The following is a 24,718-nucleotide window of genomic DNA, read 5'->3' as shown; positions in this document are numbered from 1 at the left end:
CTGTATCAGGCTGATTAAAATATCCCATCAGCATGACTTCAGCAGATTCTTCTATGGAACCAAGAATCTCATCCACAGCGTCTCGAAAACCCGAATACATGTCAGTGGGTTGGTTGGGAGGTATATACGCAATGCCAAGGAGTATTGTAGATGATGAAAACTTGCATAAAACAAAGAGACATTCAATACTGTTCATGCTAGTAGAAATCCTGATGCAGGAGATACGATTTCGTACAGCAACAAGAACTCCTCCTCCACTTGTCTTTACACTGGTAAGTGAGGATCTATCACATCTGAATATGTGAAAACCGGCAAGACCAAGCTCAGAATCAAATATGTCAGGAGTTAGGTTAGTTTCTACTAGTGATATGATATCATAAGACGACGTACTTACTGCTTGAGACAAGGAGTTTAACTTACTTCTCAAACCATTCACATTTTGAAAATAACAAGAAACAGATAAGGGGGAGCCGTTGGAATCTACGCGTTTTTTGTACTCTTAACAATACGTGGAATGTTGTTCATGTACTTAATAGTAAGATTAAGTTCACCGAGAGATTCCCTTGACTCCAGCTCAGAAATCACAGACTTGAGGTAGCTCTGCTCCTGAGGAGTGCGATCTCTGGTAACTCTGACAGCTGATAACTGCACATCAATTTTACCTGCAGACTCCTGCGAGAAATTCGCCAAGATCAAGCAAGCATCTTGCTCAATCTTAAGGATCGTTTTAAGTGGCCTAGGCCTGTCACCAGTTTTTTTGCCAACACTGTAGGTTTTTACACTCTCATTAATGAAACTGGGATGACACTCTTTGAACAATTTGGTGACTAGTTCCAAATCATGTTTAATTCTACACTTAGCATCAGGGCTATTGTGTTCAGGAAGATTATACACCATGACGTTTAATGCTCGTCGAGTACGCTCATTTATCTCAGTAACAACATCTTCCATAATATTGAATATTATTAAATTGAGCTTGGTGAAGCTGTACAAGCTATTTTGCAAATTCTTTCCTTCTTTTTCTCTGAGGTAAGGTAATAAATTAATTATCAAAAGATCTTAATTTTACTGATTTTTCACTAAACTTATACCGTATATATTTTATGTCTGCAACTATTCGATACCCTAATTTTTGACCTGGCCTAATGCTATCATAGATGTGAAAAGTATGCTCCACAAAATTCTTGACAAAGTCAAAAGATATCTCTTTTTGCTCAATCGGATTAGGATTTGACCTTGCACAGGCAGCAATTTTCATATACTCAGTAGTAAATGTATTGGTTGGTTGTTACCTTGTTTTCAATGATCGCGTGGATGGAGTCAACCACCATGAAATGTATAAGGCCTTTCTCCAAAAATTTCTGTGTAATTCGAACAACAAACTCAGTACAAAAAATAAAAGTACATTGACCATATTTGAGTTGCGATTTTTATATGTACATCCGTCACTCCAGATTATTACTGGAATCTTTTTGTCTAGATCCTGTTTATCGGTTGAGAAAAGTTACCAAGCAGCTGGCAAATGTTGCAGCTGATAAATCAGCCTGTGTCTTATTAAAATAGTAGTATATTACGCAGTTAGATTTCGTACTATAAATTGAAAAGTTGCGGCAGGCTAGTTTAGTTTTGAAATAAAGAACAGACGTATTAAGACTAGGGCACACTTTGACTACCTGAACATCTTGTGAAATAATAAAATGAGTGCCTTTAATGGCTATTTCCTTGTCAATACTTTTTTCGTGTCTAGCTATACCTTTTAATTTAACATGGTTGGTGTAAACGTCATCACTAATAAGGCCCAATATTCATCTGCGACACGTGTTATATTAACATTTTCTGGACTGTTGGAATGCTAAGTTTTTACTCTCAACTTCTTTGTAAGAAATACATTTGAATGGTAGTTTTATAGCTCCATTCTTATTTTCACGCTGTCTTTTATATTAGCATAGATGTCAGACAATCTGCTGCCAAATACTGGTTCATTGTAGAGTTTAGAAGTATTTTTCCTGCTGTAATGTGCAGGTAGTTTGGGCAAACTATCTAAAAATTCAATTAGCTTTGTTTTGTTTCTTGGGTTTTTATCACTAAATCCTATTTTAGGTCGTTGTTTCTTTGCTACAGTTATTGCATGGTCTTGAGTATTTTTTGTTGAGTTTGCGGCCCATAGTATAAATGCCCACTCTCCCAACACTAACGTATTAAAAAATGTTTTGTTATATACTTTATGTTCTTTTCTATCTGTTGTTTTCATTATATAAATCAAGGTCGCTTTTCTTCTTAATCGTGTTTCTGGTGCTTTTCTTCTGTTCACATTTTACTAACGAGGCAACTATAATTTTGTTTTTCCTCTGATAAATTGTTCCAGTAATCTTTGATTATTATTTTTATCTCCTCATCAGATATTCTATGACAGGTCCTTGAGGATTTTGCGGACCCCTTGACCTTGGCATCGAGCCCTAGTTCTCTTGATTTTATATCTTTCCCTCTTTTAACCTTCCCATTTCCTTAATTTTTCTAGCCTATATATTTTTTGCACTGCTTATGAGGAACTTATTTCTGTTGTAAAACCATTTTCCTTTAATTCCATGCCTTTTCTTCTTCCTTTTTTTAACCAACCTTCCCAAAACAACATCATTATCTTTTAAAACCAATCTCTTTAAATACAGGATGCTGTTGTTCATTATTGTAATATTGGTAATTCTTGGCTTTCCTTCATAGAAACAAGGGACAGGATGTACTTGTATAATGACGATAAAGTTCAAATAAATTTATGGTATGCTTAGATTTTTCTTCAATAGGATCTGGTAGATTTATCTAAAACGGTAATAACTGCTCTTTTTAGATAAGGTTAATAATTTAGTAAACCACCAACAAAACTTTCCAGAGAAAGATTTAACAAGAAAACATCCGAACTTAACCTCTATCACATTACATTAATGTGGTGATCATTTTTCTTCTTGTTAATATACCCTCAAAGAAACTTTGCAACACTATATGGACTGATTTAAGAATCATTAAGGGAGAAACGTATTGGATCAAAATTGTATCTGCATCTTATTCTTATTGATAATCAGCGCTTATATCCTCATATACCTTTATATTTAGCTCATCCCTCCTAGTGTACTATATGTGAATGTACGCTACATATAGTGTATGTGAAATTCACAAGGTATGTCTATTGTCTCCTGTTCTCCAATGATGCAATCCACGATAAGGAGATACCTCTAATTCCCAAATGCTTTTACCTTTCGTAAAATTTCATAGTTAATCATGTCAATGGCTTGAGACAGAAAAATATGTCCAAAGTCAGCCTCCCATCATACAGAGCCCAAACTATGGAGGAGACAAGATAATTGATCGCATCCATTGTGGAATTGCCCCTGGTAAATCCTAACTTGTAAGATGATGAGTCTTTCTCTCTGAAAAGAAATATTCCTCAAGAAAATTGGAAACAAGTACACATAGATTACGCAAAACTGTTTTAATACCTCATGTGCTTTGAAGCTCGTGCAAAATAACTTGTCCATGGTGTAAAACTACTTTCTGCAAAACTTCGAATTTGTTTAGAGATTTATAATTTTAGTTTCTAACTGTAATTTTAATACTTCTTATCTATGAGAATAAAGCAGTATTTAAGTCATTTACCATCATTATGTGTCACAAGAAAGTAAAACACTAGGTTTCGAGGAATGGAATATACTCGTATTTACGTTGAAGTTAGGCCAATTTGGTATTAATATTTAGAAAAGAATTACCTAGGAAAGCCAAACAAATAACAACAGTCAATAAACTCGAACACACATCATATCATAGATCCAAAACAAAAATGTAAGGCTGAAGGCTGTTTTCTGCTCTTTTTCTCTCCTCCACCTCCTGACCATTGTCATTCTGTTCTGTTTGTTTTAGATGGTGTTCCGTGTTACAAAAGAATTCCTAATATTGATTGTCTCTCATGTTCTCTGGTATGTGTGAAATATATTGTGTAATGAATCCGCTTTTGTTGGGCATATTTTTTTTCCAAGAGTATATTTTTTCCATATTTATAAGATTTTTTACACCCAAAAAAGAGGATGGATACCATTCCTCAACAAAATGTGTTGTTATATATTTTTGTAACGTAGCAAAATGTCCACAAATCCATCCTTTCCAGTCATCCATTGCCAATAATAAAGTTGAGCAATAAACAAAAATATATACGTATATAAGCGTGTGTATTTAATCAATTAATCACAAAGCTGTGAGTAATAGCATCAATTAATCACAAAGCTGTGAGTAGTAGCTTCAATTAATCACAAAGCTGTGAGTAGTCACAAAGCTGTGAGTAGTAGAAGAAATACAACTGATATCATGTCAGCAGTTCTAAGCTGCCAGAAGAATAATTGTTATTTTAACTTACACTTTTTACTAAAAGACTATCTTATTTTTGTAGAGCAATTTATACACATTAGGTTTTAGAAAAATTCACAATTTATAATGTATAACATGATTTATTATAATAAATATCAAAGTATAAAATTGAATATGAGCACATCGTTGTGAATTATTGCACTAATGGTATAAATATACAAAATAAAACAAGTATACAAGACTTAGGTTTTGTATCACCTAAAAGGCTCCTTGACTGAAATGTACTTGTGAAGATTCTTCGTTAATACATGGCGTACTTTTCCACAGTTCGTGTGGCTAGTTTGGTCCAGTCCATTCTCCATTGTGAGTAGTAAGTTTGAGTATGGATCAGAACCCAGCTGGTACTAAAACATAAATATTAATGAAACGAAAATTCCTTCACAGATAAATAATCTGTTTGGCTGCCAACATTAATATAATGGAATGAAGCCTATTGTGACCTTATACTCGAAACTGGTTTTCCAAATTCTCTGTATGTAGTAGGACTAATATGATTTAAAATGAACAATGTATAACTTGTTAAATTCACTACTTAAGTTTTAAGTTTATTTTATTTACATATGGGTATTTCTTATAAATGAATTTATTATTATTTAATTTTCTATTTGAAATAGATTTGTGAACATCATTCAAGAATGTAATTTAGACAAGTGAAATTACTGTATTTGAAATACTCATACAAGAGTATTGAAATTCAATAATTTAAGAAGGTGTAATACCTATGTAATACTTGATAGGATAACACACTCAATTTAACTAGTAGAAGTTTTGCAAACATTATTCCAGAATATAATTTAGACACATAGAACTGTATTTGAGATCTTACTCTCTCCCTTAGTTTTAATTTTTAACAAATCATTTGAGGAAAGAAAGTTTCCATTGAGAATGAAAATATTAAAAATCTATCCAAAACATAAAGGTGGTGACAAAACAACACTGACTTACTCATAACAGGTCAATTTTACTTCTCTAAATTTTTTGTTCTCTAAAGACTTCTAAATCACTGTTCCCAATACAACTTGCTAACAAACAGCCGACATGGTTTTCTAACTGTAAGATCAACAACCATTGCAATAATCAAGCTAATAGAGGCTATTATTGACAATATTGAGAAGAGCGAGCTTCAAACATCAATATTCTGGACTTCAGTAAGGTTTTTGAATGCCTAAGCCACAATCTTATTACAGGAAAAATGGAGAGTCTAACAACACTGCTAAACAATGGTTTGAGAGCTATTCACAAGGAAGAAGACAATTAGTGGAAATTAGACATACAGGTAAGGATGTTACATAAAAGGTCAGATCTGACCTTTTACCAACAGACAGAGGACTGCCACAGGGATCTGTAATGGGGCCAGTTCTTTTCATCTTATTCACCAATGATGTGACTCAGTATCTTGGTGAATATTGCACAAACTTGTTCTGTGCCAATGACACCACGCTGCTTCTAAATGGAAAGACACCTGATGACATTGAAAAATCTTCTTATACTGTCCTTAATTTGGCATGTATCAGTATTGCTTCAGAAATGATTTAGCTGTTAATCCTTCTAAATCCAAACAATTTGGATTTGGAAGGCGGACAGCAGATATATCAATTCTCCTTGATAATAGAAATAGACACACAAGCAAAATATTCTGGGATAGATGGAAACCTCAGCTGGACACCACATCTTGAAAATGTTAGTAAAAAATTTAACACCAGCCTGTATGTTATAAAGCAGATAAAATTAATATGTGACAATCATAAAGCTAAAAAAGAATACCTCTTTTTCACATTTATATGGCCTAATAGTTTGGGGTACTTTTGTTACAAATTTAAAAAGGATCCGTGTCTTACAAAAAAAGACCATTAGGATCCTCTTTGATCTCCAGAGCAGAGAATCCTGTACAGAAGTACTTAAAACACAGAATATCTTGACAGTGATTGCGATAAACATTCAGGAAGAAATCCTGTATGTTGACAATGAAGATCTACTAAGACTGATTAGCATAAATACACCAACACAACACAAGACATGCCATAAAGTACATTCTACCTAATCACCATCTCACTTTGTATGACATAAAACCTTTGCACATGTGTAGAAAACTGTTCAACCATCTCCTCCAGGACCTGCATTGTAATAGTAGAAAAGCTTTGAAGACTTTACTACAAAGATGGCTTCTAGAATGACCCTACTATAGCCTGGAAGAGATCCTACTAAATACAATTTGACAAAATACCACTATCGTATGTTTATTTCTTGACAATCATTGTAATCTCGATGGTGACAAATAAAGATGATTCTTATACTAAAATTAAACTTATAGAATTATAACCAAATTGTAATTAATATATTTAAATGTAAAAACCAGTTATGTAAACAATTTTAACTTGAAATGGATTCTCCTGTTGACTTAATTTCATTATAGTGTTAACAACACAACAAATATTTCTTTTCTAATCAACTACGTGGAAATCAATACAAATATTTGAAATCCTAACTATGGATAACAAAAATGACTGGACTAATTAACTTACCTCTTCCATGCAAGAATAAATGGTTTTAAAGGCTGGCTGTTTATCACCGTGAAAGGTACTTCTTGAACCATGGATTACAGCAACTCCATGTTTGTTAGCATCCTCACACACACTCATATACATACAGTGGTCAGAGCGATAATTGTATCGACATGAGTACACATATAACCGTTCTGTAAACAAATATTCAATTTTAAAACAAAACATATAACCGTTCTGTAAACAAATGTTCAATTTTAAAACAATACTTCGGATCAATAAATAAATTTTTGTTCACAAAATGGTTAACACTCCTTGTATAACTGTCTAATTTTACCTATTACACGAGGGCTTTCCAAAAAGTAACAAACGTTTTTGAATGGTGCGGCAGTGGGCGCAATCTTGGTGTCAAAACATTCTGGGATTCAGAACGCACCGAGCTGTAGTCATACACGGTCTGTATCTCTTTTACTTTTCTCACTGTGAATAATTAGAATGTGTGCTCCAGTAGAAAATCCCGCCACTTGTAAAATGCGTTCAGTGGATTCACACCATGAGAATCCACTGAAGGCTTAGTAGGTTTTTGTTGTCAAAAACCATAAACCAATTGAAATCTATCGCCAACTGTGTAAAGTTTATGGAAATGGAATAATGAGTGAAAGCTGAGTAAGGCAGTGGTGTATTGACTTTAAAAATGGCCACACCATGATAGTCGTAGCGGTCGCCCTACACCTTTACTTTGTAAAGATTTGATGTTGAAAATCAATGACAAAGTTCGTGAAAGTCGCTGCTTCACAATGACTGAATCTTCTGAACATTTCCCACAAATTTCACAAAGTTTACTTAATGAAACTGGTTTAGGGAAGCTTGGATACCACAAATTTTGTGCCAGGTGGGTTCAAAAAAATCCTTATAGAAGATCGCAAAAAACCAAGACTTGCTGCATCATTAACTTTCCTTGATAAATATTACAAACATCATTACTGGTGATGAAACATGGGTGAAGCATGTCAATTGTGAAACAAAAATGCAATCTATGGAATGGGGGCACACACATTCCCCCCCCAAAAAAAGAAAAATCTTTCTCCAGACTATGTCAGCGAGAAAGATTACGGCAACTGTTTTTTGGGATGCTACGGGTGTGATCCTGGTTGATTTCCTTGATCAAGGATCAACAATCAACACAGAGAGGTACTGTGAAACATTACAGAAGCTATGGCCAGCAATACAAAACAAGCATAAGAGAAAATTTTGAGCTCAAAAATTTTGTTTTTTCACAACAATGCACGTCCCCATACAGCCAATCGTACACAACAAGTCTTGGATGATTTTGATTAGCAAGTTTTTGATCATCTGCCTTATAGGCCAGATCTGGCACCAAGCGGCTACCACATCTTTCCAGCGATAAAGACCTGGTTCGCAACGCAGCGCTTCGATAGTGATGCTGAACTTCACGTAGGTGTTAATCAGTGGTTAGATTAAGATCTCAGTTGGCGGATTTCTACAAAGCTGGAATTGAAACAATTGTCACTATGATAACTGTCTCAATTTTATTGGGGATTACGTTGAAAAATAGCCTAAGAGTGTAGCTTTTTTTAAATGTAATGAAATTCCTATTTCAGTTGTGTTATTTTTTATTTCAAAACGTCTGTTACTTCCTGGATAGCCCTTGTACTTGTGAGCGCTGTTTAGCAATATTAAAATACTAAGATAAAAATATAGAGATTTTGGTTGCCAAACAAATTTAACAACACTGTGGGTACATTTAACTACCTAAATAAAATGTGACCTGAATAATTAGGTCAAAATAAAAAAAAGCTCTTTGGATCAAAACCAATAGTGTTGCAAACATGATCATATTACTACACACCAGAACTCCCAGAGATCAGAATTTTCCACTGTCATGTAGGTTTCTTTAATCAGAGAATGATATAATCCACCCAATACTTGAGTCTGGAGGTTCTCAGAGGGATAGTCTTAGTGTCAGGACTCTTTAGTTATCACATTGTCTAAGAGTTTCATACTGTTTAGGTGGTCTCTTACAGAATGCTTACAAATAGGTTATACCAGAGCGAAGGCTTCCATAGATAGACTGATAAACATATGTTGGATAATCATTGCTAAAAACTCCTGTAGTCATTATCTTCCAGATACTACTCATTTACCAGATTATCCAGGATATGGAGACTTTCCAATGTCAAAGACAGATACTCCCACAGTCCAATAGTGACCATGTCGAGGTATGAAAGAATTTCAGTTAGAAGTAGCAGGTTTTTTTAAATATCTAGTGAATGGAGTACATACTAAAGTCCTAGAGAGTAGAGATTTAAAGAGGAGGTGTTTCCATGATCTGAGAGCTTTGTAAAATCAGATATGGCTCCTATCACTGGTGGTTTCCACAACTAGGAATTCACAGAGGCTGAAAAGATCTGCTGACTAAGTAGTCTCAGAGATCCAATCAGAGACCAAAAATTTCAAAAGAGCAGATTGATAGTTTGACTATCTGCTAGTTATAAAGTAGATCTAAAATAAAAGTGTCTCTCTCTCTCCCACCCACCCACCCACCCACCCGGAGAGCTTCAACATCTTATTCTTTTTCTACTACTATTTTAGCACTTTTTTACGCAATGGCCGCTGACTGTAGCTTGTATTCTTTTCCTGGTTTCATTCTTATCAGCGGCTGTTGCATTTACATTCCTTTGGTCTGTGAGGTATTTTTGATACCAGCTCCGGGCCTGACGACATTTCATGATCATCTTTTTATCAATGTTAATATTATTTGCTCCACCAGCCTTCTTGATTCCTCCACCAGCTCAAGACGAGGTGCTGGGAAATACGCGACCTATCTAGTAGGTTGTCATCTAAGATTTCTTTATTAATTGAGAAACCTTGCTCCACAGAAGCATTTCCATTTTGAAACTAGAATCTTTTTGATTAAAGCTTTAAATTCATCGGAGGCATTGTTTTCCAAGGGAAATCTCCTCCAGGAATTGTTCATGACAGACTTTTGAATTTCAATGACTTTTAACTGAATTTAAACAAATATTTTAAATCAAAATGTAAAAATTACATCCAATAAAAACAGCTGAAAACAATATACAGAATCATAATTAAACTTACACAAACTGTGTAAGCAGAGTGAATCACTTCCTCAAAACAGACATACCCCAATCAAAGACACAGCCAGGAATTTCTTCTGGGAAAGAGAAAGGTTTTTGGTCATTTAACTATCAGTAAGACGGGGTCTCAGGGGAATAAAACGAAAATATTTTGTTATTAAAAGCCATTTTACGATACTTTACTACTAAAATGGAGTAAACTAAAAAGTATTTTAGGCCTCGCCTGACACATGCAGGGGGCGGGGCAAGTGCTGCATGGTATGTATGATTTGCTAAATAATAAGCATAAAAATGCACAATGTCTTTGGCTTGTATCATTCTGGAGCTCTTACTATAAATCACGAAAACAACAAAAAAGGGATTATTTGTTTAAGTTAACAATAACATTTCATATAATTACCACGAACCTAGTTCATAGTTTTTTTTAAATTTACAAGTTTGTTGAAACATCATTCCTGACCTGCAAGGATACGAGCTATTACAGCTTCCCTTGATTACTGATTAGTTAACCCTTTGGGTGCCAAGGGCCGATATTATCGGCTCACTATATTTAACCAAAGCCGATATTTTCGGCCCATTACGTTTAACCGAAGTGTGCCGAGAGCCGATGTTTTCGGCCCATTACGTTTAACCGAAGTGTGCCGCGGGCCGATATTATTTTTTTAAATCATATAGTAAGCGAATCTTCATAACAGATACATCAAACGAAAGGGGAAGAGTTACTTAACAAATTGATATATAATTTATTACAATAATTTATAATTTATTTATATATATTTTATAATTATTTATTATTTATAATTTATTAATATATTGTATATAGAGACATTTCTTTGCATAGTTTTTTATAGACTTAGTAACATTTTTCAATAGGCCTATGCTATAGTGAGGCACTAAAAAATAGTGAGTGATTGAAGATTGGACTTTTTCTGCCTTTCAATAACTGAGGGTGAGTAAAAGCAAATAATATAAAAAAATAGGCTATTTGTCATGATTTTATTTTTTGTGAACATGCATTAGGGTCCTAACCAATGTTTTTCAACCATCTCAATACTAGTTTAATAAATATAGTTTTGTTTAGAAAAGCCCTTACAATAACATGCCCTTACATTACATTGTCAATATTTCAGCATTTTAGTCCAAATGTAAAGTTTTATTAAAAATCTTATAAAACTTTTATTTCTCAATATTTCTTTCTGAAATTTTCTATATTGGTTCATAATTATACATACTAATGTAAAATGTAACATATGTTTACATAAATAGTAAAACATTATGTTTTATAATTAAAAAAGTTAATACAAATTTATTTTTTTATTTTTATTTTTTTTTTAAGTTACTTATTTATATTTTTGGATATTATCATAAAACTTTGTTATTACATAACAGTATATTTCATAACCTACAAAAAAAAAGAATTGTCCATTTATCAGTATTAGGATAGGAGTTATAAAATTTTTAGTCTAACATAACAAAATAGCTCTTTTGTGCTTGGCACACTTGGCTGTTAGGCCATTTACCACTGGCACTCAGGAAACACCCACAGCTCACATGCATGGCATTACTCAAAATGAATCTTGAAATTTGCTTGGCATCCAAAGGGTTAAAGTAAAAAAATGAAGAGAGGTCATGTCACACAAATGGAAGTGGGTGATAAGAGATGAGAACAGTGAGAGGAGTTATATACAGCATACTGGAGGGGCCAGAGTGGCTCCATAACTCGGCCTATGCTGATTGACAGTAGGATAAGTTTATGTTTGGAACAGGCTACAATATTTCACACCTATCTGTAAGTAGTAGTTTTAACCAGCCAATTTTGTAAAATTAAATATGGTACCATGTGTATTACATTATAAATTTATTATAACATTGTAAGAAAGTCTAAAGAAAACAGTATGTACATTTTACGGATATTTATTTGTCTAGTTCAGTAAAATATGCATGAAAAATGTAATAGACATTTTTAAAAGCAGATTAAACTTCAAGTTTTAAGCGAATTTTTTAAAACTATTTAAAAAATGTATACACTTTATAAAGTGCCCAGGAGCAGTAGTATCAAATTAGTGAAACTTCATTGTATATAAAAAACAGTAACTAATTTTATTATTACCTGGATGGTAATGAAAAATTATATTAATAATGTCTTGATCACCCCATGTAATCTTCAGTTTAAATTCCTTGTAGATTGGGGCCAAATATTTTTCCCAGCCAAAGTCACGCATTCGTGTCAAATTCATGAGCATGACACCTGAGTTGACACCTGCAATTACCAAATTAATGGTTAAACATCAAATGCAAAATGATACACACTTATATGGCAATGAACTTACTGGCTATTAAAGCAGTAATTTAGGCCATCATATGCCTCATTAAAAACCAACTAGAAATACAATTATTTATGATATTAAAAAAACATGTCATAACCCTTTCACTGCCAACATCTGGTTTTCTAGACATTGGGTATAATAATAAAATATTCTCAAGTTAAACCCAGAAAAGTGTTTAAAAATCTCCAAACAAAAGTGTAAATATTTTTTCAAATTACAAGCTTGAAAATTTTAAAACTTCTTTTACTTTAGTGTGATACGATTTTAGCGGCTAAAAACCGAATTTTCCGGCATTTTCATATGACGCTCGGTAATCCGGAATTTTCAATAATCCGGAACACTTCGATCCCCGAAAGTGCCGAATTAGCGGGCTTTTACTGTACTGCTAAGTCAGGGCTGTATGGTTGATGATCCAATAATTCCCAACGAAACTTGACTAGTTGTGTTTGTGATCTTATCGTGACGTAAGGCCGAGCATTGTCGTGAAGGAAAACGACGCTACTTGAGAGCAGGTCTCACCGACGGTTTTGAATAGTGCACCTAAGCTTCAGTAACGAATTACTGAGTGCACTTCACAGTCAGTGGGATTAATGATTGAGATGGTGGCAAACAAAGCAGTATTACCATAAAACCAACAGCGGCAGAGACAGGAAACGTAATGGCAGCGTAGTCGGGGACAGGCTAAGAATGGCTGACGTAGAATGGACGTCACGTAACAGGATGTGCGGGCACAATGTGCCATCGGTTCTTACTCTAAAAATGACCCACAAATTTTTACGTAAAACGATGCAAAATGTTTAAAATTGGCTTGGCGGTTTTAAGGCATGCCTCTGGTCAAGGCCTTCACAGTTTTAGAAGAGGTTGTGAGCAAGCACATGGCCTGGCAGTTAAAGAGCTAATATTAAATTTTGTTAATAAAATATAACTTAAAAATAAAACTTTTAAAGGTTTATAAGAATGGCATAAATATTTCATATTGAAAACTTTATATGAATTTTGTTCTTAAAATTCCTAATTTATACAAAAGAAATGTATTGGATTTAAATTGTTTTTACTTATCTTTAAGTAGTCTAATCTCAGAGTACATGAACAACAGACAATGTAAGTGTATATCCATATCCATATACACAGGCTTCAATCCATATACATTATGTTGACAAGAGTCAATACTTCATTATTATATGTCTCCATGATTCGTAGTCAAATAATGCTGAATCGTGATTATTTAATTAATTAAAATATGTTAAAAAGGAACAGTGGTTATAATGACCTAGTTCACCATAGTAGGGATGTCTAGCGAATCTGTTGTACCAGCCAGTGTTTGGATCCTCATGCTCAGGAGCCAGTGCTGCCATCTGAGAGGAGTTCATGCGAGAGAAGTGCAGCCAGACTTCTTCCAGAGGGCCCAAGAACAAAGTGTCTGTGTCCACATACAGGACTGAGTCAAGTTCTTTTAACAAGCCCTGAAACAATATGCTCATTAAATAACTGTAAAGACTATTTTGAAAGAAGTTTGATATCAATTCTCAACTAAGTTTCATTCTTATTTAAAATGAAATATCTGAAGATCAAAAAAAGAGGTAATTTGAAGGCTTTTACACAAAAAATATATGAGGCTTTCAGTGTAACATGGATGAAAACACACACAAAATTGGTTAACATGTCAGTATTAATACCAGCTGCAGTGGCGGATCCTGGTAAGGGGATGTGGCTCTCTCTGAGAATGTGACAAAAGAAGTGTTTATTATAAAAACTGTTACTCTCATATTGTAACCTAAAACCATACAATTAACTTAATGAACTCAACTTTGAATGTGAGTATATTTCTTTGCAAAAATTTTATTTTTTGTGTATTGAAATGCAAATTATCTGTTAGGTAAAGATAATTGGAAGCTAAAACCAAACTCCTTGATCAGCTGGTCAGTAACATGTTTCGTGAGAACAGTTGCGAATTCCCAGCTGTGTGTAGGGTGGACTTTGAATTTGTACTGAGAGAGATAACAGCCATACAACTTATCAGTACTGTAGTTGAGTTTAGTCTCCTACAATGGCTTGGAGGATACTCGAAGAAAGTGCGATATGCACAATCTTCAACTGAGTGCGCTGTGGCACAGTGACAGCTGAAATATGCTGTCCACTTTGTCTGAAGAGATATAACAATGTCAAGACAGCTTCACTGGTATCTAATCCATTGCTCAAACTTGGTTTCCCAAGCAAATCAAGGTGCATAACACAGGGGTGGTGGCCCTAAGCCTTAGCAACGATAAATATGTAGCGAGCGGCATGGTTTTTGAAAGGAACGATCCGTTCAAACTTGTACACAAGACATTACATGTTTTTTACGCATGTATTTCCCAAAGTGTATAATATTATATTATTGTATAAAAATATTATATAAATTGATAACAGCATGAGGTAATCATATTTTGCTCAGCACTGATAAAAATCGTAGAAAGCAAATAAATATATCGACCTATAATACAAAAATGTAATATTTAGCAATTTTTCTTACTTCTTTATTTTCAAACTCTTCTATCAAGTCTTCATAAAATCTTTTGTGATGCTTTTGTTATTCCCAACAAAATGTAAAATAAAGAATGTTATTTACATTTTTTTTTTAATAGTTCTGCAGAAAACAACATTGTGACATGAGGTGTGAGTTGCAGCATCCATTATTAATAAATGTTACAAATTAACCTTGTGACCATCTGTGTGTCACGTAGTAAACATCCAAAATATCCTTAAATATATTTATTGCAAAGTTTTATTAGTAATAATGATTTATATTAATATTAAAGGGATAACTATAAATGAATATACACACGTACTTGATTTTTTTTACTGAATTGCATTGTAATTATGATTGTTGTTAATGTGCTAATTTTTTAGAGAACATGTTCAAGTCGTAATAAAATATTTTTAAACTTCAAAATCCAATTTGATACAGGCTATTACTCGTACTATTATTATTAGACTATAGTTATTGTAATTTTCTATTCTAATACTAATTATCTATTGAGTCATATCTGATATATATTTATCTGTAAAGAACCACAAGTAAAATAAAGTCTTAAACAATGAAACTTATGATATAAAACTTACAGGAAGGAATAATCTCTGGGCAGCACAAGGTTTGAATAATTTCCTCCATTCTTCTTTGCCATTTTCAGGAAATGCAACTGGTTTTATTTGGTAATCAAATGAGTTGTTTACAATGCTTCTCCATTCGCTCAACTACAATAAATATTGAAAAATAAAAGGTGAAAACTTGTATAAATAGAAAATAGCCTTGAATACTAGATCATATTGCTTCACACAAAGACCATTATAATACACAACAAAACATAATTACAACAATGATGATGGAAATTTTAATCAACTGAGAGAAAGATGAGAGGCTAGAATTGGGCAATACTATAATAAAAAAAAAATGGTTTCTAATAGATTTAAATGATTATTAAGTAATACGAGGGGTATTAAAAAAATAAGGTTCCCTATGCCGCCGAGACAGAATGCGATATGTTGGGAGAAATCTGGTAACACTGTCTTACTCATCAGCTGTCCCTCTCTCTATCCATACCACTCGCGCCTCGCTATGTCCAACAGTGTTGGCCTAGCTGCCTTCGAAGATGGAGTTCCCTATCGTTGTTACCGCCAGATGCGAAATTCGTGCTGTGATACGTTTTTTAAATGCAAAACAGATTTCACTTATTGAAATTCATCGTTGGTTAATGGAAGTTTATGAGGAAACATTAAGACACATTAAGAAAACTGAGACATGCGCGATCCAGAACCGCCAGAGAGGAAGATTGTCCAGTGGTGTGAGGCTTCTCCATGACAACGCTCGACCTCATGTCTCACGTCAAACTCAAGAACTGCTGACAAATTTTGCCCCATCCCCCTACAGCCCAGCCCCAAGTGATTGTCACTTATTCCCAAAATTAAAGGAACACTTGGGTGGCCAACGCATCAGTAACGATGATGAAGTCAAGGAAGAGGTTACTCGATTCCTCAAAGGATTGGTGGCAGAATTCTACAACATGGGGATAGAAAAGTTGGAGCATCGTCTACAAAAGTGTTTGGACAGAAACGGCGATTATATGGAAAAAAATTATGGGAACCTTATTTTTCTAATACCCCTCGTAATTAAATGAAAATAACATATTGAGGAATAAATGTTACTCTTTACCCTACAATGTTTTTGTCTGACTATTTGAAAATTTTCACCCTATGGATATGGCTCAGTGATTTTTTATTAATTTTAGAGACCATTTTGGACTAATTATTGCATGATTGCACTAACCCAAAAAAGATGAAAATTTGTGAGAATTTAAAATTTTTCATTTCATGTGGATCTGAAGGCATTTAAAACTTATTTGGAACTTCATTAGATTAATTACCATAGAATTGTACCCACCAAAGTAAAAATAAATTGGTGGACAAAAGTGTTACTTATTCTGTTTTAGTTATCAAAGTATTACATAACTAGCTGTTACCCACGGCTTCACATGCAAATCTTAAGAACCGAAGTACTTATATTACTTAGTAAAAGCAATTATGCGCGATTGGCTGCGGGTAACAGCTAGTTCGTCAATAAATTCGTAGTATTTTATAACGAAAACTCTTGATTTTCAATAAAATACCAATTACAACCAAATACCCAGATACCCACAGCTTCGCACACGATTTCCTACAGAAAAATTGGGACATAAAAATGCCTCCTAAGGCATATTTCTTTTGAACGTCGTTATTACCCTTCTGAGATAAATGATAGTCACTGAAAGATACTCCAAGCTCATGATCTATTTAAGATTTAAATGTTAAAACAGTCTCAATATGCACCTGTGAAATAACTGGAATTTTTCTCCAATATTCTATGATTTTTGTATAAAATTGAACTATAGAGAAGAATGTTTGAGTATCCTGTGTCGTCCTTTAATATTATAAAATCGATTAATCATTGGAAATAATAATAATTGTCCAGTTATGGTTATTGTAAGTTTATTGTTACATGTTTTATACAATAGATCACTAATTGTTTGTTTAAAGTTACTTACTGACAATGGAAGTATTGTAAAGGCTACAAATTTTTTTTGGACATTTGCCATTATTCAGTGATACAAGAAATCAATAACACTACATTTTAAAATCTGCAATCTCATCTCTTCTTCAGTTGGCTACCTAAACTATCACGTAAATACTGATTTCTAAACCTATTATTAAATTTAGACCATGAATTCAAAACAAAACGATGATTATGTCATTTTAGAAACTAGTCATATACAAAATAAAAACAACATTCAAGCCAATAATTTTGTAAAATATCTTAAAATACTTACTCGTATATTTATGAAAGCCAATAATAGGTGGCAGAGACTTAAAAATTAGACATTTCCTAAATATAAATTCATTAAAACTATATATAATAAATTAACTTTTTACACAAGGGTTTCTTTAAATGTCTGAAATACAGAGTTTTCTGAAATACATCACTCAAATGCATTCTTATTGTAAAATAATAACATGGTTTAAAAATACATGAAAGTTTATACATAGTGTGTAATTCTATCACAAATATAAAGAGGTTTGTATTCTTTTATTAGATAACTGATATAAAAATTGAAATGGCCCGGCATTTTTGAATATAAAAATAAGTACAAGAAGAAGCTTGGCCTATGACAAAAAGTATGACTTCTAAAAATTTGTTTATGGTTCTCAAAAAGGTTTTTCATATAAAGAAAATAGCTTAAAGCTTACCAGTACTTACTTTTTCATCAAACCCTTTAATCAGTGGGATGTCAGCAATAACAACTACTTGCAGTTTAACGTTATTGCTAAACAAGATGGCTGACTTAATCATTACCAAGGTCTCATGAAGTCGATCTCCGCAAGCAACAACAGCAAGGGCTACACTGGTTTTATCTCTGAAATAACACAGTTTATATAATTTTGCTCATGTCTAAAACATAAGAACTAAACATTAAAAAGACATATAAATATAGAATGTATACTTCCAATACATTTTATATTCCATTCTTTTGTCCTCATCCGGAATTATGAAAATAACTGTATAGTTTTGAATGGATGGAGGCTACTTCTAACATAGAGATTGTGCCACTTTGTTGTCAATGATAACATTGTAATCTATAGCCAGAGTAATGTTCACATATAAAATGTTTGGTAACCAATGGTCACAGAAGCACTCTTTGGTGTGTGCCAACATTAGACACTACGCCGCTCGGTACTCAAAATGGGGTATCAGTGAGGTGAATGGCCGGAGTAGCAAATAAAAATTTCAATGTTATAAACAAATTCTGCTCATCTTCCTGAACAAATATGTATATTGCTTTAAGGTTGGAAATCACAAATAATGTTGTTTTTATAATTGAAATGTAAATATAAATTTATGTACTGTGTTTCTTGTTCTCTGTGATTTTCAGCTTTATCAGCTCCTGATAGCTTGTTTGAGTGTTCTGTGGTCAGAAAAGCTTAGTTAAGCACCATCAACTGTCTTATGCAGTCTCTTTAACAATGATGGCATCTATTACTCAATCGTGGTGTGTTAAGTATAATACAGTTAATTAATTTGTATAATTCTTTACGTGTTTGATTGCGGATTATGTGAGCAGTTAAACTATTAGGAAATTAATTTATTCCTTTTTAATTTGTTATCGTGTTTTTCAGAGTGAGAGTATAAATTCGTTGTCATTAAATCAAGAAAATCTATTTTTATGTGATCAGAAGTTACCACGAAGTTATGGTTCAGTTAGTTTTATCCACTATTGGTTTGTTGAAAGTTTGATTACATTTGTATGCATTACTTTCAAATTTATTTTTATCCACACCGGAAAACGAGGTTAGCACTACTAACCTATTGCTATCGTCCTACTAAACAAAACTATATAAGGTTTAAGGTATGAAAATGACAAATAATGAATTTTAAAACATTAAATGTGGAACTACTTTTCTTGCAAGATAGTAGACAGTTATGGTTAGATGAATTTACAATATTTGTCTGTTTTTTCAAGTTGCATTTTCTATAAATCAGTAATGGCAAGAGGCATTTGTGATCAGACCATCTAGAATTTGATTCTTTACTGATAGATGCTACCTTGAGGGATGTTTTTCATATGCCGGCATCAGTGTAGTGCAGCAGGTACTGCCATAACTGGCACTGGTGGCCAGAGACACGTGTCAGGCTGCAGAATAATAAGCGGCCACCAACACAATCGAATCATGATTATCGATTATAAATATAGATACTATTGAAGACATTTTACTCATAGATATTCATAATTAATCATTACCAGTTGTTTTCATTTCATTTACGTACCGAGTAGGCTAGTAACGTCTTTGTCAGCTGTTTTTATTTCATTTAGGTAGTGAGCAAACTAGTAAAGGAGTCAAGACATGTTTATCCAGAAAAGTAGAAATGAAAATACAGAAAATAGTAAATGATAAGTAAAAGTTATTGTTTAATTTTAACACCTTATAAATAGAGATAGCATGGATAGTTAAAAAAAATTATTGTTAATATAGATTTAAAATAAGTGGAACTAATTGTTATTTGTAATACTATTAATCATAATTTGATCTGACATTTTGTTTTCAATATTTTGAGGTGGTTATGATTATCGATGATTCTATAATCATGATTTGATTGTTTTGGTAGCCGCTTGTTACACTGCAGCCCGGGCTGGTATGAAGCTTTATTCTTAGAAGCTTTAAATGAACAAAAGAGTTTTTATTTGGGTCAAATTCCCCTGATTTCAGCATTATTATTATTTTACGTAAACAAATATGGCATAACAGCTGACATCAGCAGCAACCAACCGGAGATTGACTTACAATCATAAAAAGATCACATGACGCCTGTAGAACAATAAAATATTATTCCGCAGTTCCACTTTTAATGTCCCATAACCGTATTTGTCATTTCTACACACTAAAACCTTATATTGTTTTGTTTAAGAGGACGATAGCAATTGGTTAAAAACCTGAAACTCATCTTTTGCCACTGTGGCCATTAAGTTCACAATTACTAAATACTGCACTGAAAATGCTTTGTTTGTTTTTGACCCAATCACAACAATGAATAATGCAATAAATAGTGGCACTCTGCCTTTTTGTGTTTTATTTTATTCCATATGAAGATCACATCATCATCATTATTGTTATATTTTTAATACACTTTTATATTATAATTGCTTAACTAATCGGACACCTTATGTATCTAGTCTTAAAATATGTGGCTAAATAATCTAATTGTTATAGTTATTCTAGGCTGTAAGAAATGGTTACTACCTAAGGTTTCCTTTGAAATCATTGGATGGTGAACTTGCTGTGAAACTTCTTTCTTTCTCAATAGTTCTGTATTGAGTACTACTTAAATCGACAGAATACTTTTGAACAGATCTTTCTCGGTTTAGATTAACGGAAATAATATTTCTGAGTAGTTTGGGAGCAGTTCTATCCTTATTAAACCATACTGATTCCAAAAAGTAAATAATTAAGAAGCCAATAACCAACCATACAAAAACAATGAGTTTACTTAGCAGTCTCATTATAATTAAGAATTACATACAACCATCTCTCATATTCAGAATATAATTTTCTAGATCACTGTACACACTAGGCCTTGACACTGTCATTTTGAAAATAAATCAAATGTACAAATAGGAACTACCACATTAATTTTCATAAAATAGGATAACGATTGAAGCAAATCATAACCTAAAAAATACTTATTACACTTGTTTAAACAGTTTGGAATAGGCCTATTACTTAAAAAAATAAATTACTGACAAATATAAAGAAGAGACCGTTACTCTAATAAAAACTTTGTTAAATTCTTGTATATTCATTTTCATTGTTTACTTATCGAAAACACAACACCGTTTTTTCTGTCAGTCATTTAATTGGAATTTATAATTCAATTCCTCCAACCTCCTTCCTTCTCGTGACTAAACTTTCAACTCTATATAAATGCAGTGTTGCCAATACCTACTAATTGTGATACCTCATTCCGAAACTTAGCTTCGCACAATAATGTAGTGCTGTGGTTCGCGGCGAATCAGTAATTTGTTAGTGCAGTGCAGATAGTCATAATAGTCAAATAGTATCCATTGAGAACATTTCTACGGAATCTATAAAGGGTGACAATTTATTACATACATTTTATCGTTGTAATGTAAAGACGAAGCAGACGACTGTGTTTAGAAGATGTTACAATTTGTGAACGCCATAATTAGAAATGCTATTTCCATAGACAGGATAGCAAAATTAAATGACTCTTTAGACTAATAGCTGAACTTGCTGCAGTGTTGTTGACTCTGGTAGCAGATTTTGGATCCTGTACAGATTCTTTAGATTTTCCATAGCACGCCTGGATACCGTAACGTGGTCAGAGAGAGACAAAGCTTCATCTAAGATGACCCTAAGAGAATTTACTTTGTCAAAAACAGACTATTCTCACAAAGCTTAACGTTCTGTAAGAGCCCGGGTTAGGTTTTGAGGTTCAGATAGTGCACTTGCCTATATTCCTTTATTGGATGATAATTTTAAAATATTGTTAAAGTGCCCGTTGATTTGAAATATAGCTTCCACTGCTAGCTTTGGCTCATAAGACAGGTGCAACTGACACCCGCATTCAGACGACGATTGCAATTTTGTACACATATAAAGAAGTAAGATAAATGCAAATGGAATAAATTAGGTCCAAGGCAGCTACCCTTAGACACTCGCCTCTTAAACAGGGTTTCAAATGATTCAATCCCTAGTTTTATGACCTAGCTTCGCCCCTCTAAATGGTACTTTTATCCATTCGATTCCCTTTTCACAAAATCGTTAACGATACATTTTTTATGACTGCATCTAGTGAATAATCCAGCATTACTAACGTAGTTTTCTTAAATCTTTAACTTCACACAAATCTCCAAAAAGATATAATTAGGCAGTGTTTGTGTTAGTTGTGTCCATTTTAAAATCCGATAAGCCATGGAACATATAACATCAATTAATATTTATCAATTAATTATCAATAGTAACTTGAACTAAAATTTATTATTCACGTGTATGAATTCTATAATTGCGGGCAACTTATAGTTATTCAAGAAATCTGGAAATGACCTGAAGTGGATATCGAGGAGGTCTGAAATAGTAGTTCGGCAGAGGATAGATTATACTAATTTTTCAGCCTTGAGAAAATTGTCCATTTTATTATTGAGGTGAGTAATAGCTACGGACGCATGCTGTTACTATTTGTATAGAGGGGCCATCATGTCCAATAGCTGAGGACTTGATTTTATATTCATATCTCATGTAACAACTCTGTCACAGAACCGTAGGAGAGCCGATGGTTGAACGGTCTGACATCGAACTTTGGTTTTGAGTTTGATATGGCGTATTTTACTGTCTGTGACTGTAACACTTTTTATCTGTACCTTGTTTGCATCGACTCACCTCCTTACTATGTTAACAAGATATTTGCCAGAGCAATGGCCCATGAAAACAGACAGAATAAGGCTTAAGAGGAAATAGGTCTCTCAGTTTTAAAAAAGCTCTTCAACAGATCTCTACAATTTCTATTCCTGCTCAAATTTTCTTTGGAAAATTATTTTTTCTCGCCATACTATTATGTATAGTTTATTTTTCAAATGTTTATGTTTTCCTTAATGTCTTTTGTCTTTGAGTATTTATTTTGGAGCTTGTTAAAGGAGGCGGTATTTATTTTCAACATTAACTTAACCTCCATCCAGATACATAATCCATAAATAGCAATTTTGGAAATATGGAATTAATTTTGGTTTGCTTAACAGTTGTTTGTTAGTAAGCTAAATAATATTATCAGGAACAATAATTTCTTGTATGTGTATTACTATTGACTTATAGATGATTGGTAAATGTTATGATAAAAACTCATGACATACATTGGCTGTACATTAAAGTAATATTGCTTGAAATATACTGCAATAAAGAGATGCTTAAAAAGTTACGAGAAGAATGAGTATATTAGTTAATTCCAATTAGATAAGTATTAAAGTATCAACAACGACGTTTTGATACGTTTAGAGTACTTTAACACAAAACTTTACTGTACTCTTCTATGGCCAATATCACTCACTGCCACTTACTCTAATTGAATTTATTAATTAGGTTAACAACTGTGCAATGCTAGTTGTTGATCGACATGCAGTCGGTATGTCTTTGTCCATCCGTCTGCCCACATAAATCTACATAGAAAGGCCCTATAGACTTAAAACTTGGTACAGTACTTGGATTTCTCTTGGTCCAAGGAAGGACGCTATTGATCTTTGGTTCAAAAGGTCAACTGGCAGTCCGTTTGTCTCTGTCCATCCGTCTACCCACCTATGCGATAAATCTTCATAGAAAGGCCCTATAGACTTAAAACTTGGTACTTGGATTTCTCTTGGTCCAAGGAAGGACGCTATTGATCTTTGGTTCAAAAGGTCAACTGCCAGTCCGTTTGTCTCTGTCCATCCGTCTGCCCACCTGAGCGATAAATCTTAATAGAAAGGACATATAGACTTAAAATTTGGTACTTTGGTTCCTCTTGGCCCAAGAAAGAACATTTTTAATATTTGGTCAAAAGGTCAAAGCGTAGTCCTTTTGTCTCTGCCCATCCTTCTGTCCGCATATACTATAACTCTTGATAAATAGATCCTATGGACTTAAAACTTGGTACGTAGGTTACTCCATGAAGTCCTATGGTTAGTCCATGAAAGAACCAAATTGGTTTTAAGGTTAAAAAGTAAAAGTGCAGTCCGTCCGTCTGACTGTTTGTCTGTGCACTACCTGTCTCATCATGCTCCGCCGTGCTCTTCGATATTCCGTTGTAACGGTTTATTGCTACATTACTTTACAGGAAGTTGTGTTCTTGGGAATCAATGGCAAACTAGACTAGAGATAAAACGAAATTAAATGTTATTTAGCATAACTCACCGCAATATTACAAAGTTTACATTTTGTTATAAAAATACAAAAGTTATTTACACTTCTTTATTACATTCTAACTTTAACATCTAGATTACAGTCCACCGTAATGCAAAAAAATTGAAGGGTTTATGTTTATGTTATATTGTCTTTATGTATTTTACTGTTCATATGTTCTAATAAACTAGGAATTCTTAAGGCAAATTGCCGTAATACTGATCTCTAATCTATCTCGTATATAAAGCACAATCTTATATATATAAAAATCTTGAGTCACGATGTATGTTGCCAATAAACTCCAAAACGACTGAACCAATTTCAATCAAATTTCACATGTATCCGTAATTTAGTCTAACTTAGAAGATAGGATAGTTATTATCTGAATTATTCGCTTATGTCGTGAATATAAACG

The 24,718-nt window shown here is 33.4% G+C and overlaps 1 protein-coding gene across 1 annotated transcript; it reads right to left on the bottom strand.

Moving 5' to 3' along the window:
• Positions 1 to 4,471: 4,471 nt before the first annotated feature.
• Positions 4,472 to 21,311, bottom strand: LOC124359310 (glucoside xylosyltransferase 2). Its single transcript, XM_046811961.1, has 7 exons — positions 20,659 to 21,311; positions 18,122 to 18,278; positions 15,457 to 15,588; positions 13,625 to 13,817; positions 12,138 to 12,287; positions 6,930 to 7,102; positions 4,472 to 4,751 (listed from the first exon to the last, which is right to left on the bottom strand). The coding sequence occupies exons 1-7, from the start codon at positions 20,916 to 20,918 to the stop codon at positions 4,602 to 4,604; spliced, it is 1,215 nt and encodes a 404-aa protein (XP_046667917.1). The 5' UTR covers positions 20,919 to 21,311; the 3' UTR covers positions 4,472 to 4,601.
• Between the last annotated feature and the right edge of the window lie 3,407 nt (positions 21,312 to 24,718).

This window comes from Homalodisca vitripennis, chromosome 1, assembly GCF_021130785.1.
Source record: "Homalodisca vitripennis isolate AUS2020 chromosome 1, UT_GWSS_2.1, whole genome shotgun sequence".
NCBI classification, from domain to species: domain Eukaryota; kingdom Metazoa; phylum Arthropoda; class Insecta; order Hemiptera; family Cicadellidae; genus Homalodisca; species Homalodisca vitripennis.
This window is presented reverse-complemented; position numbering and strand designations above follow the sequence as displayed.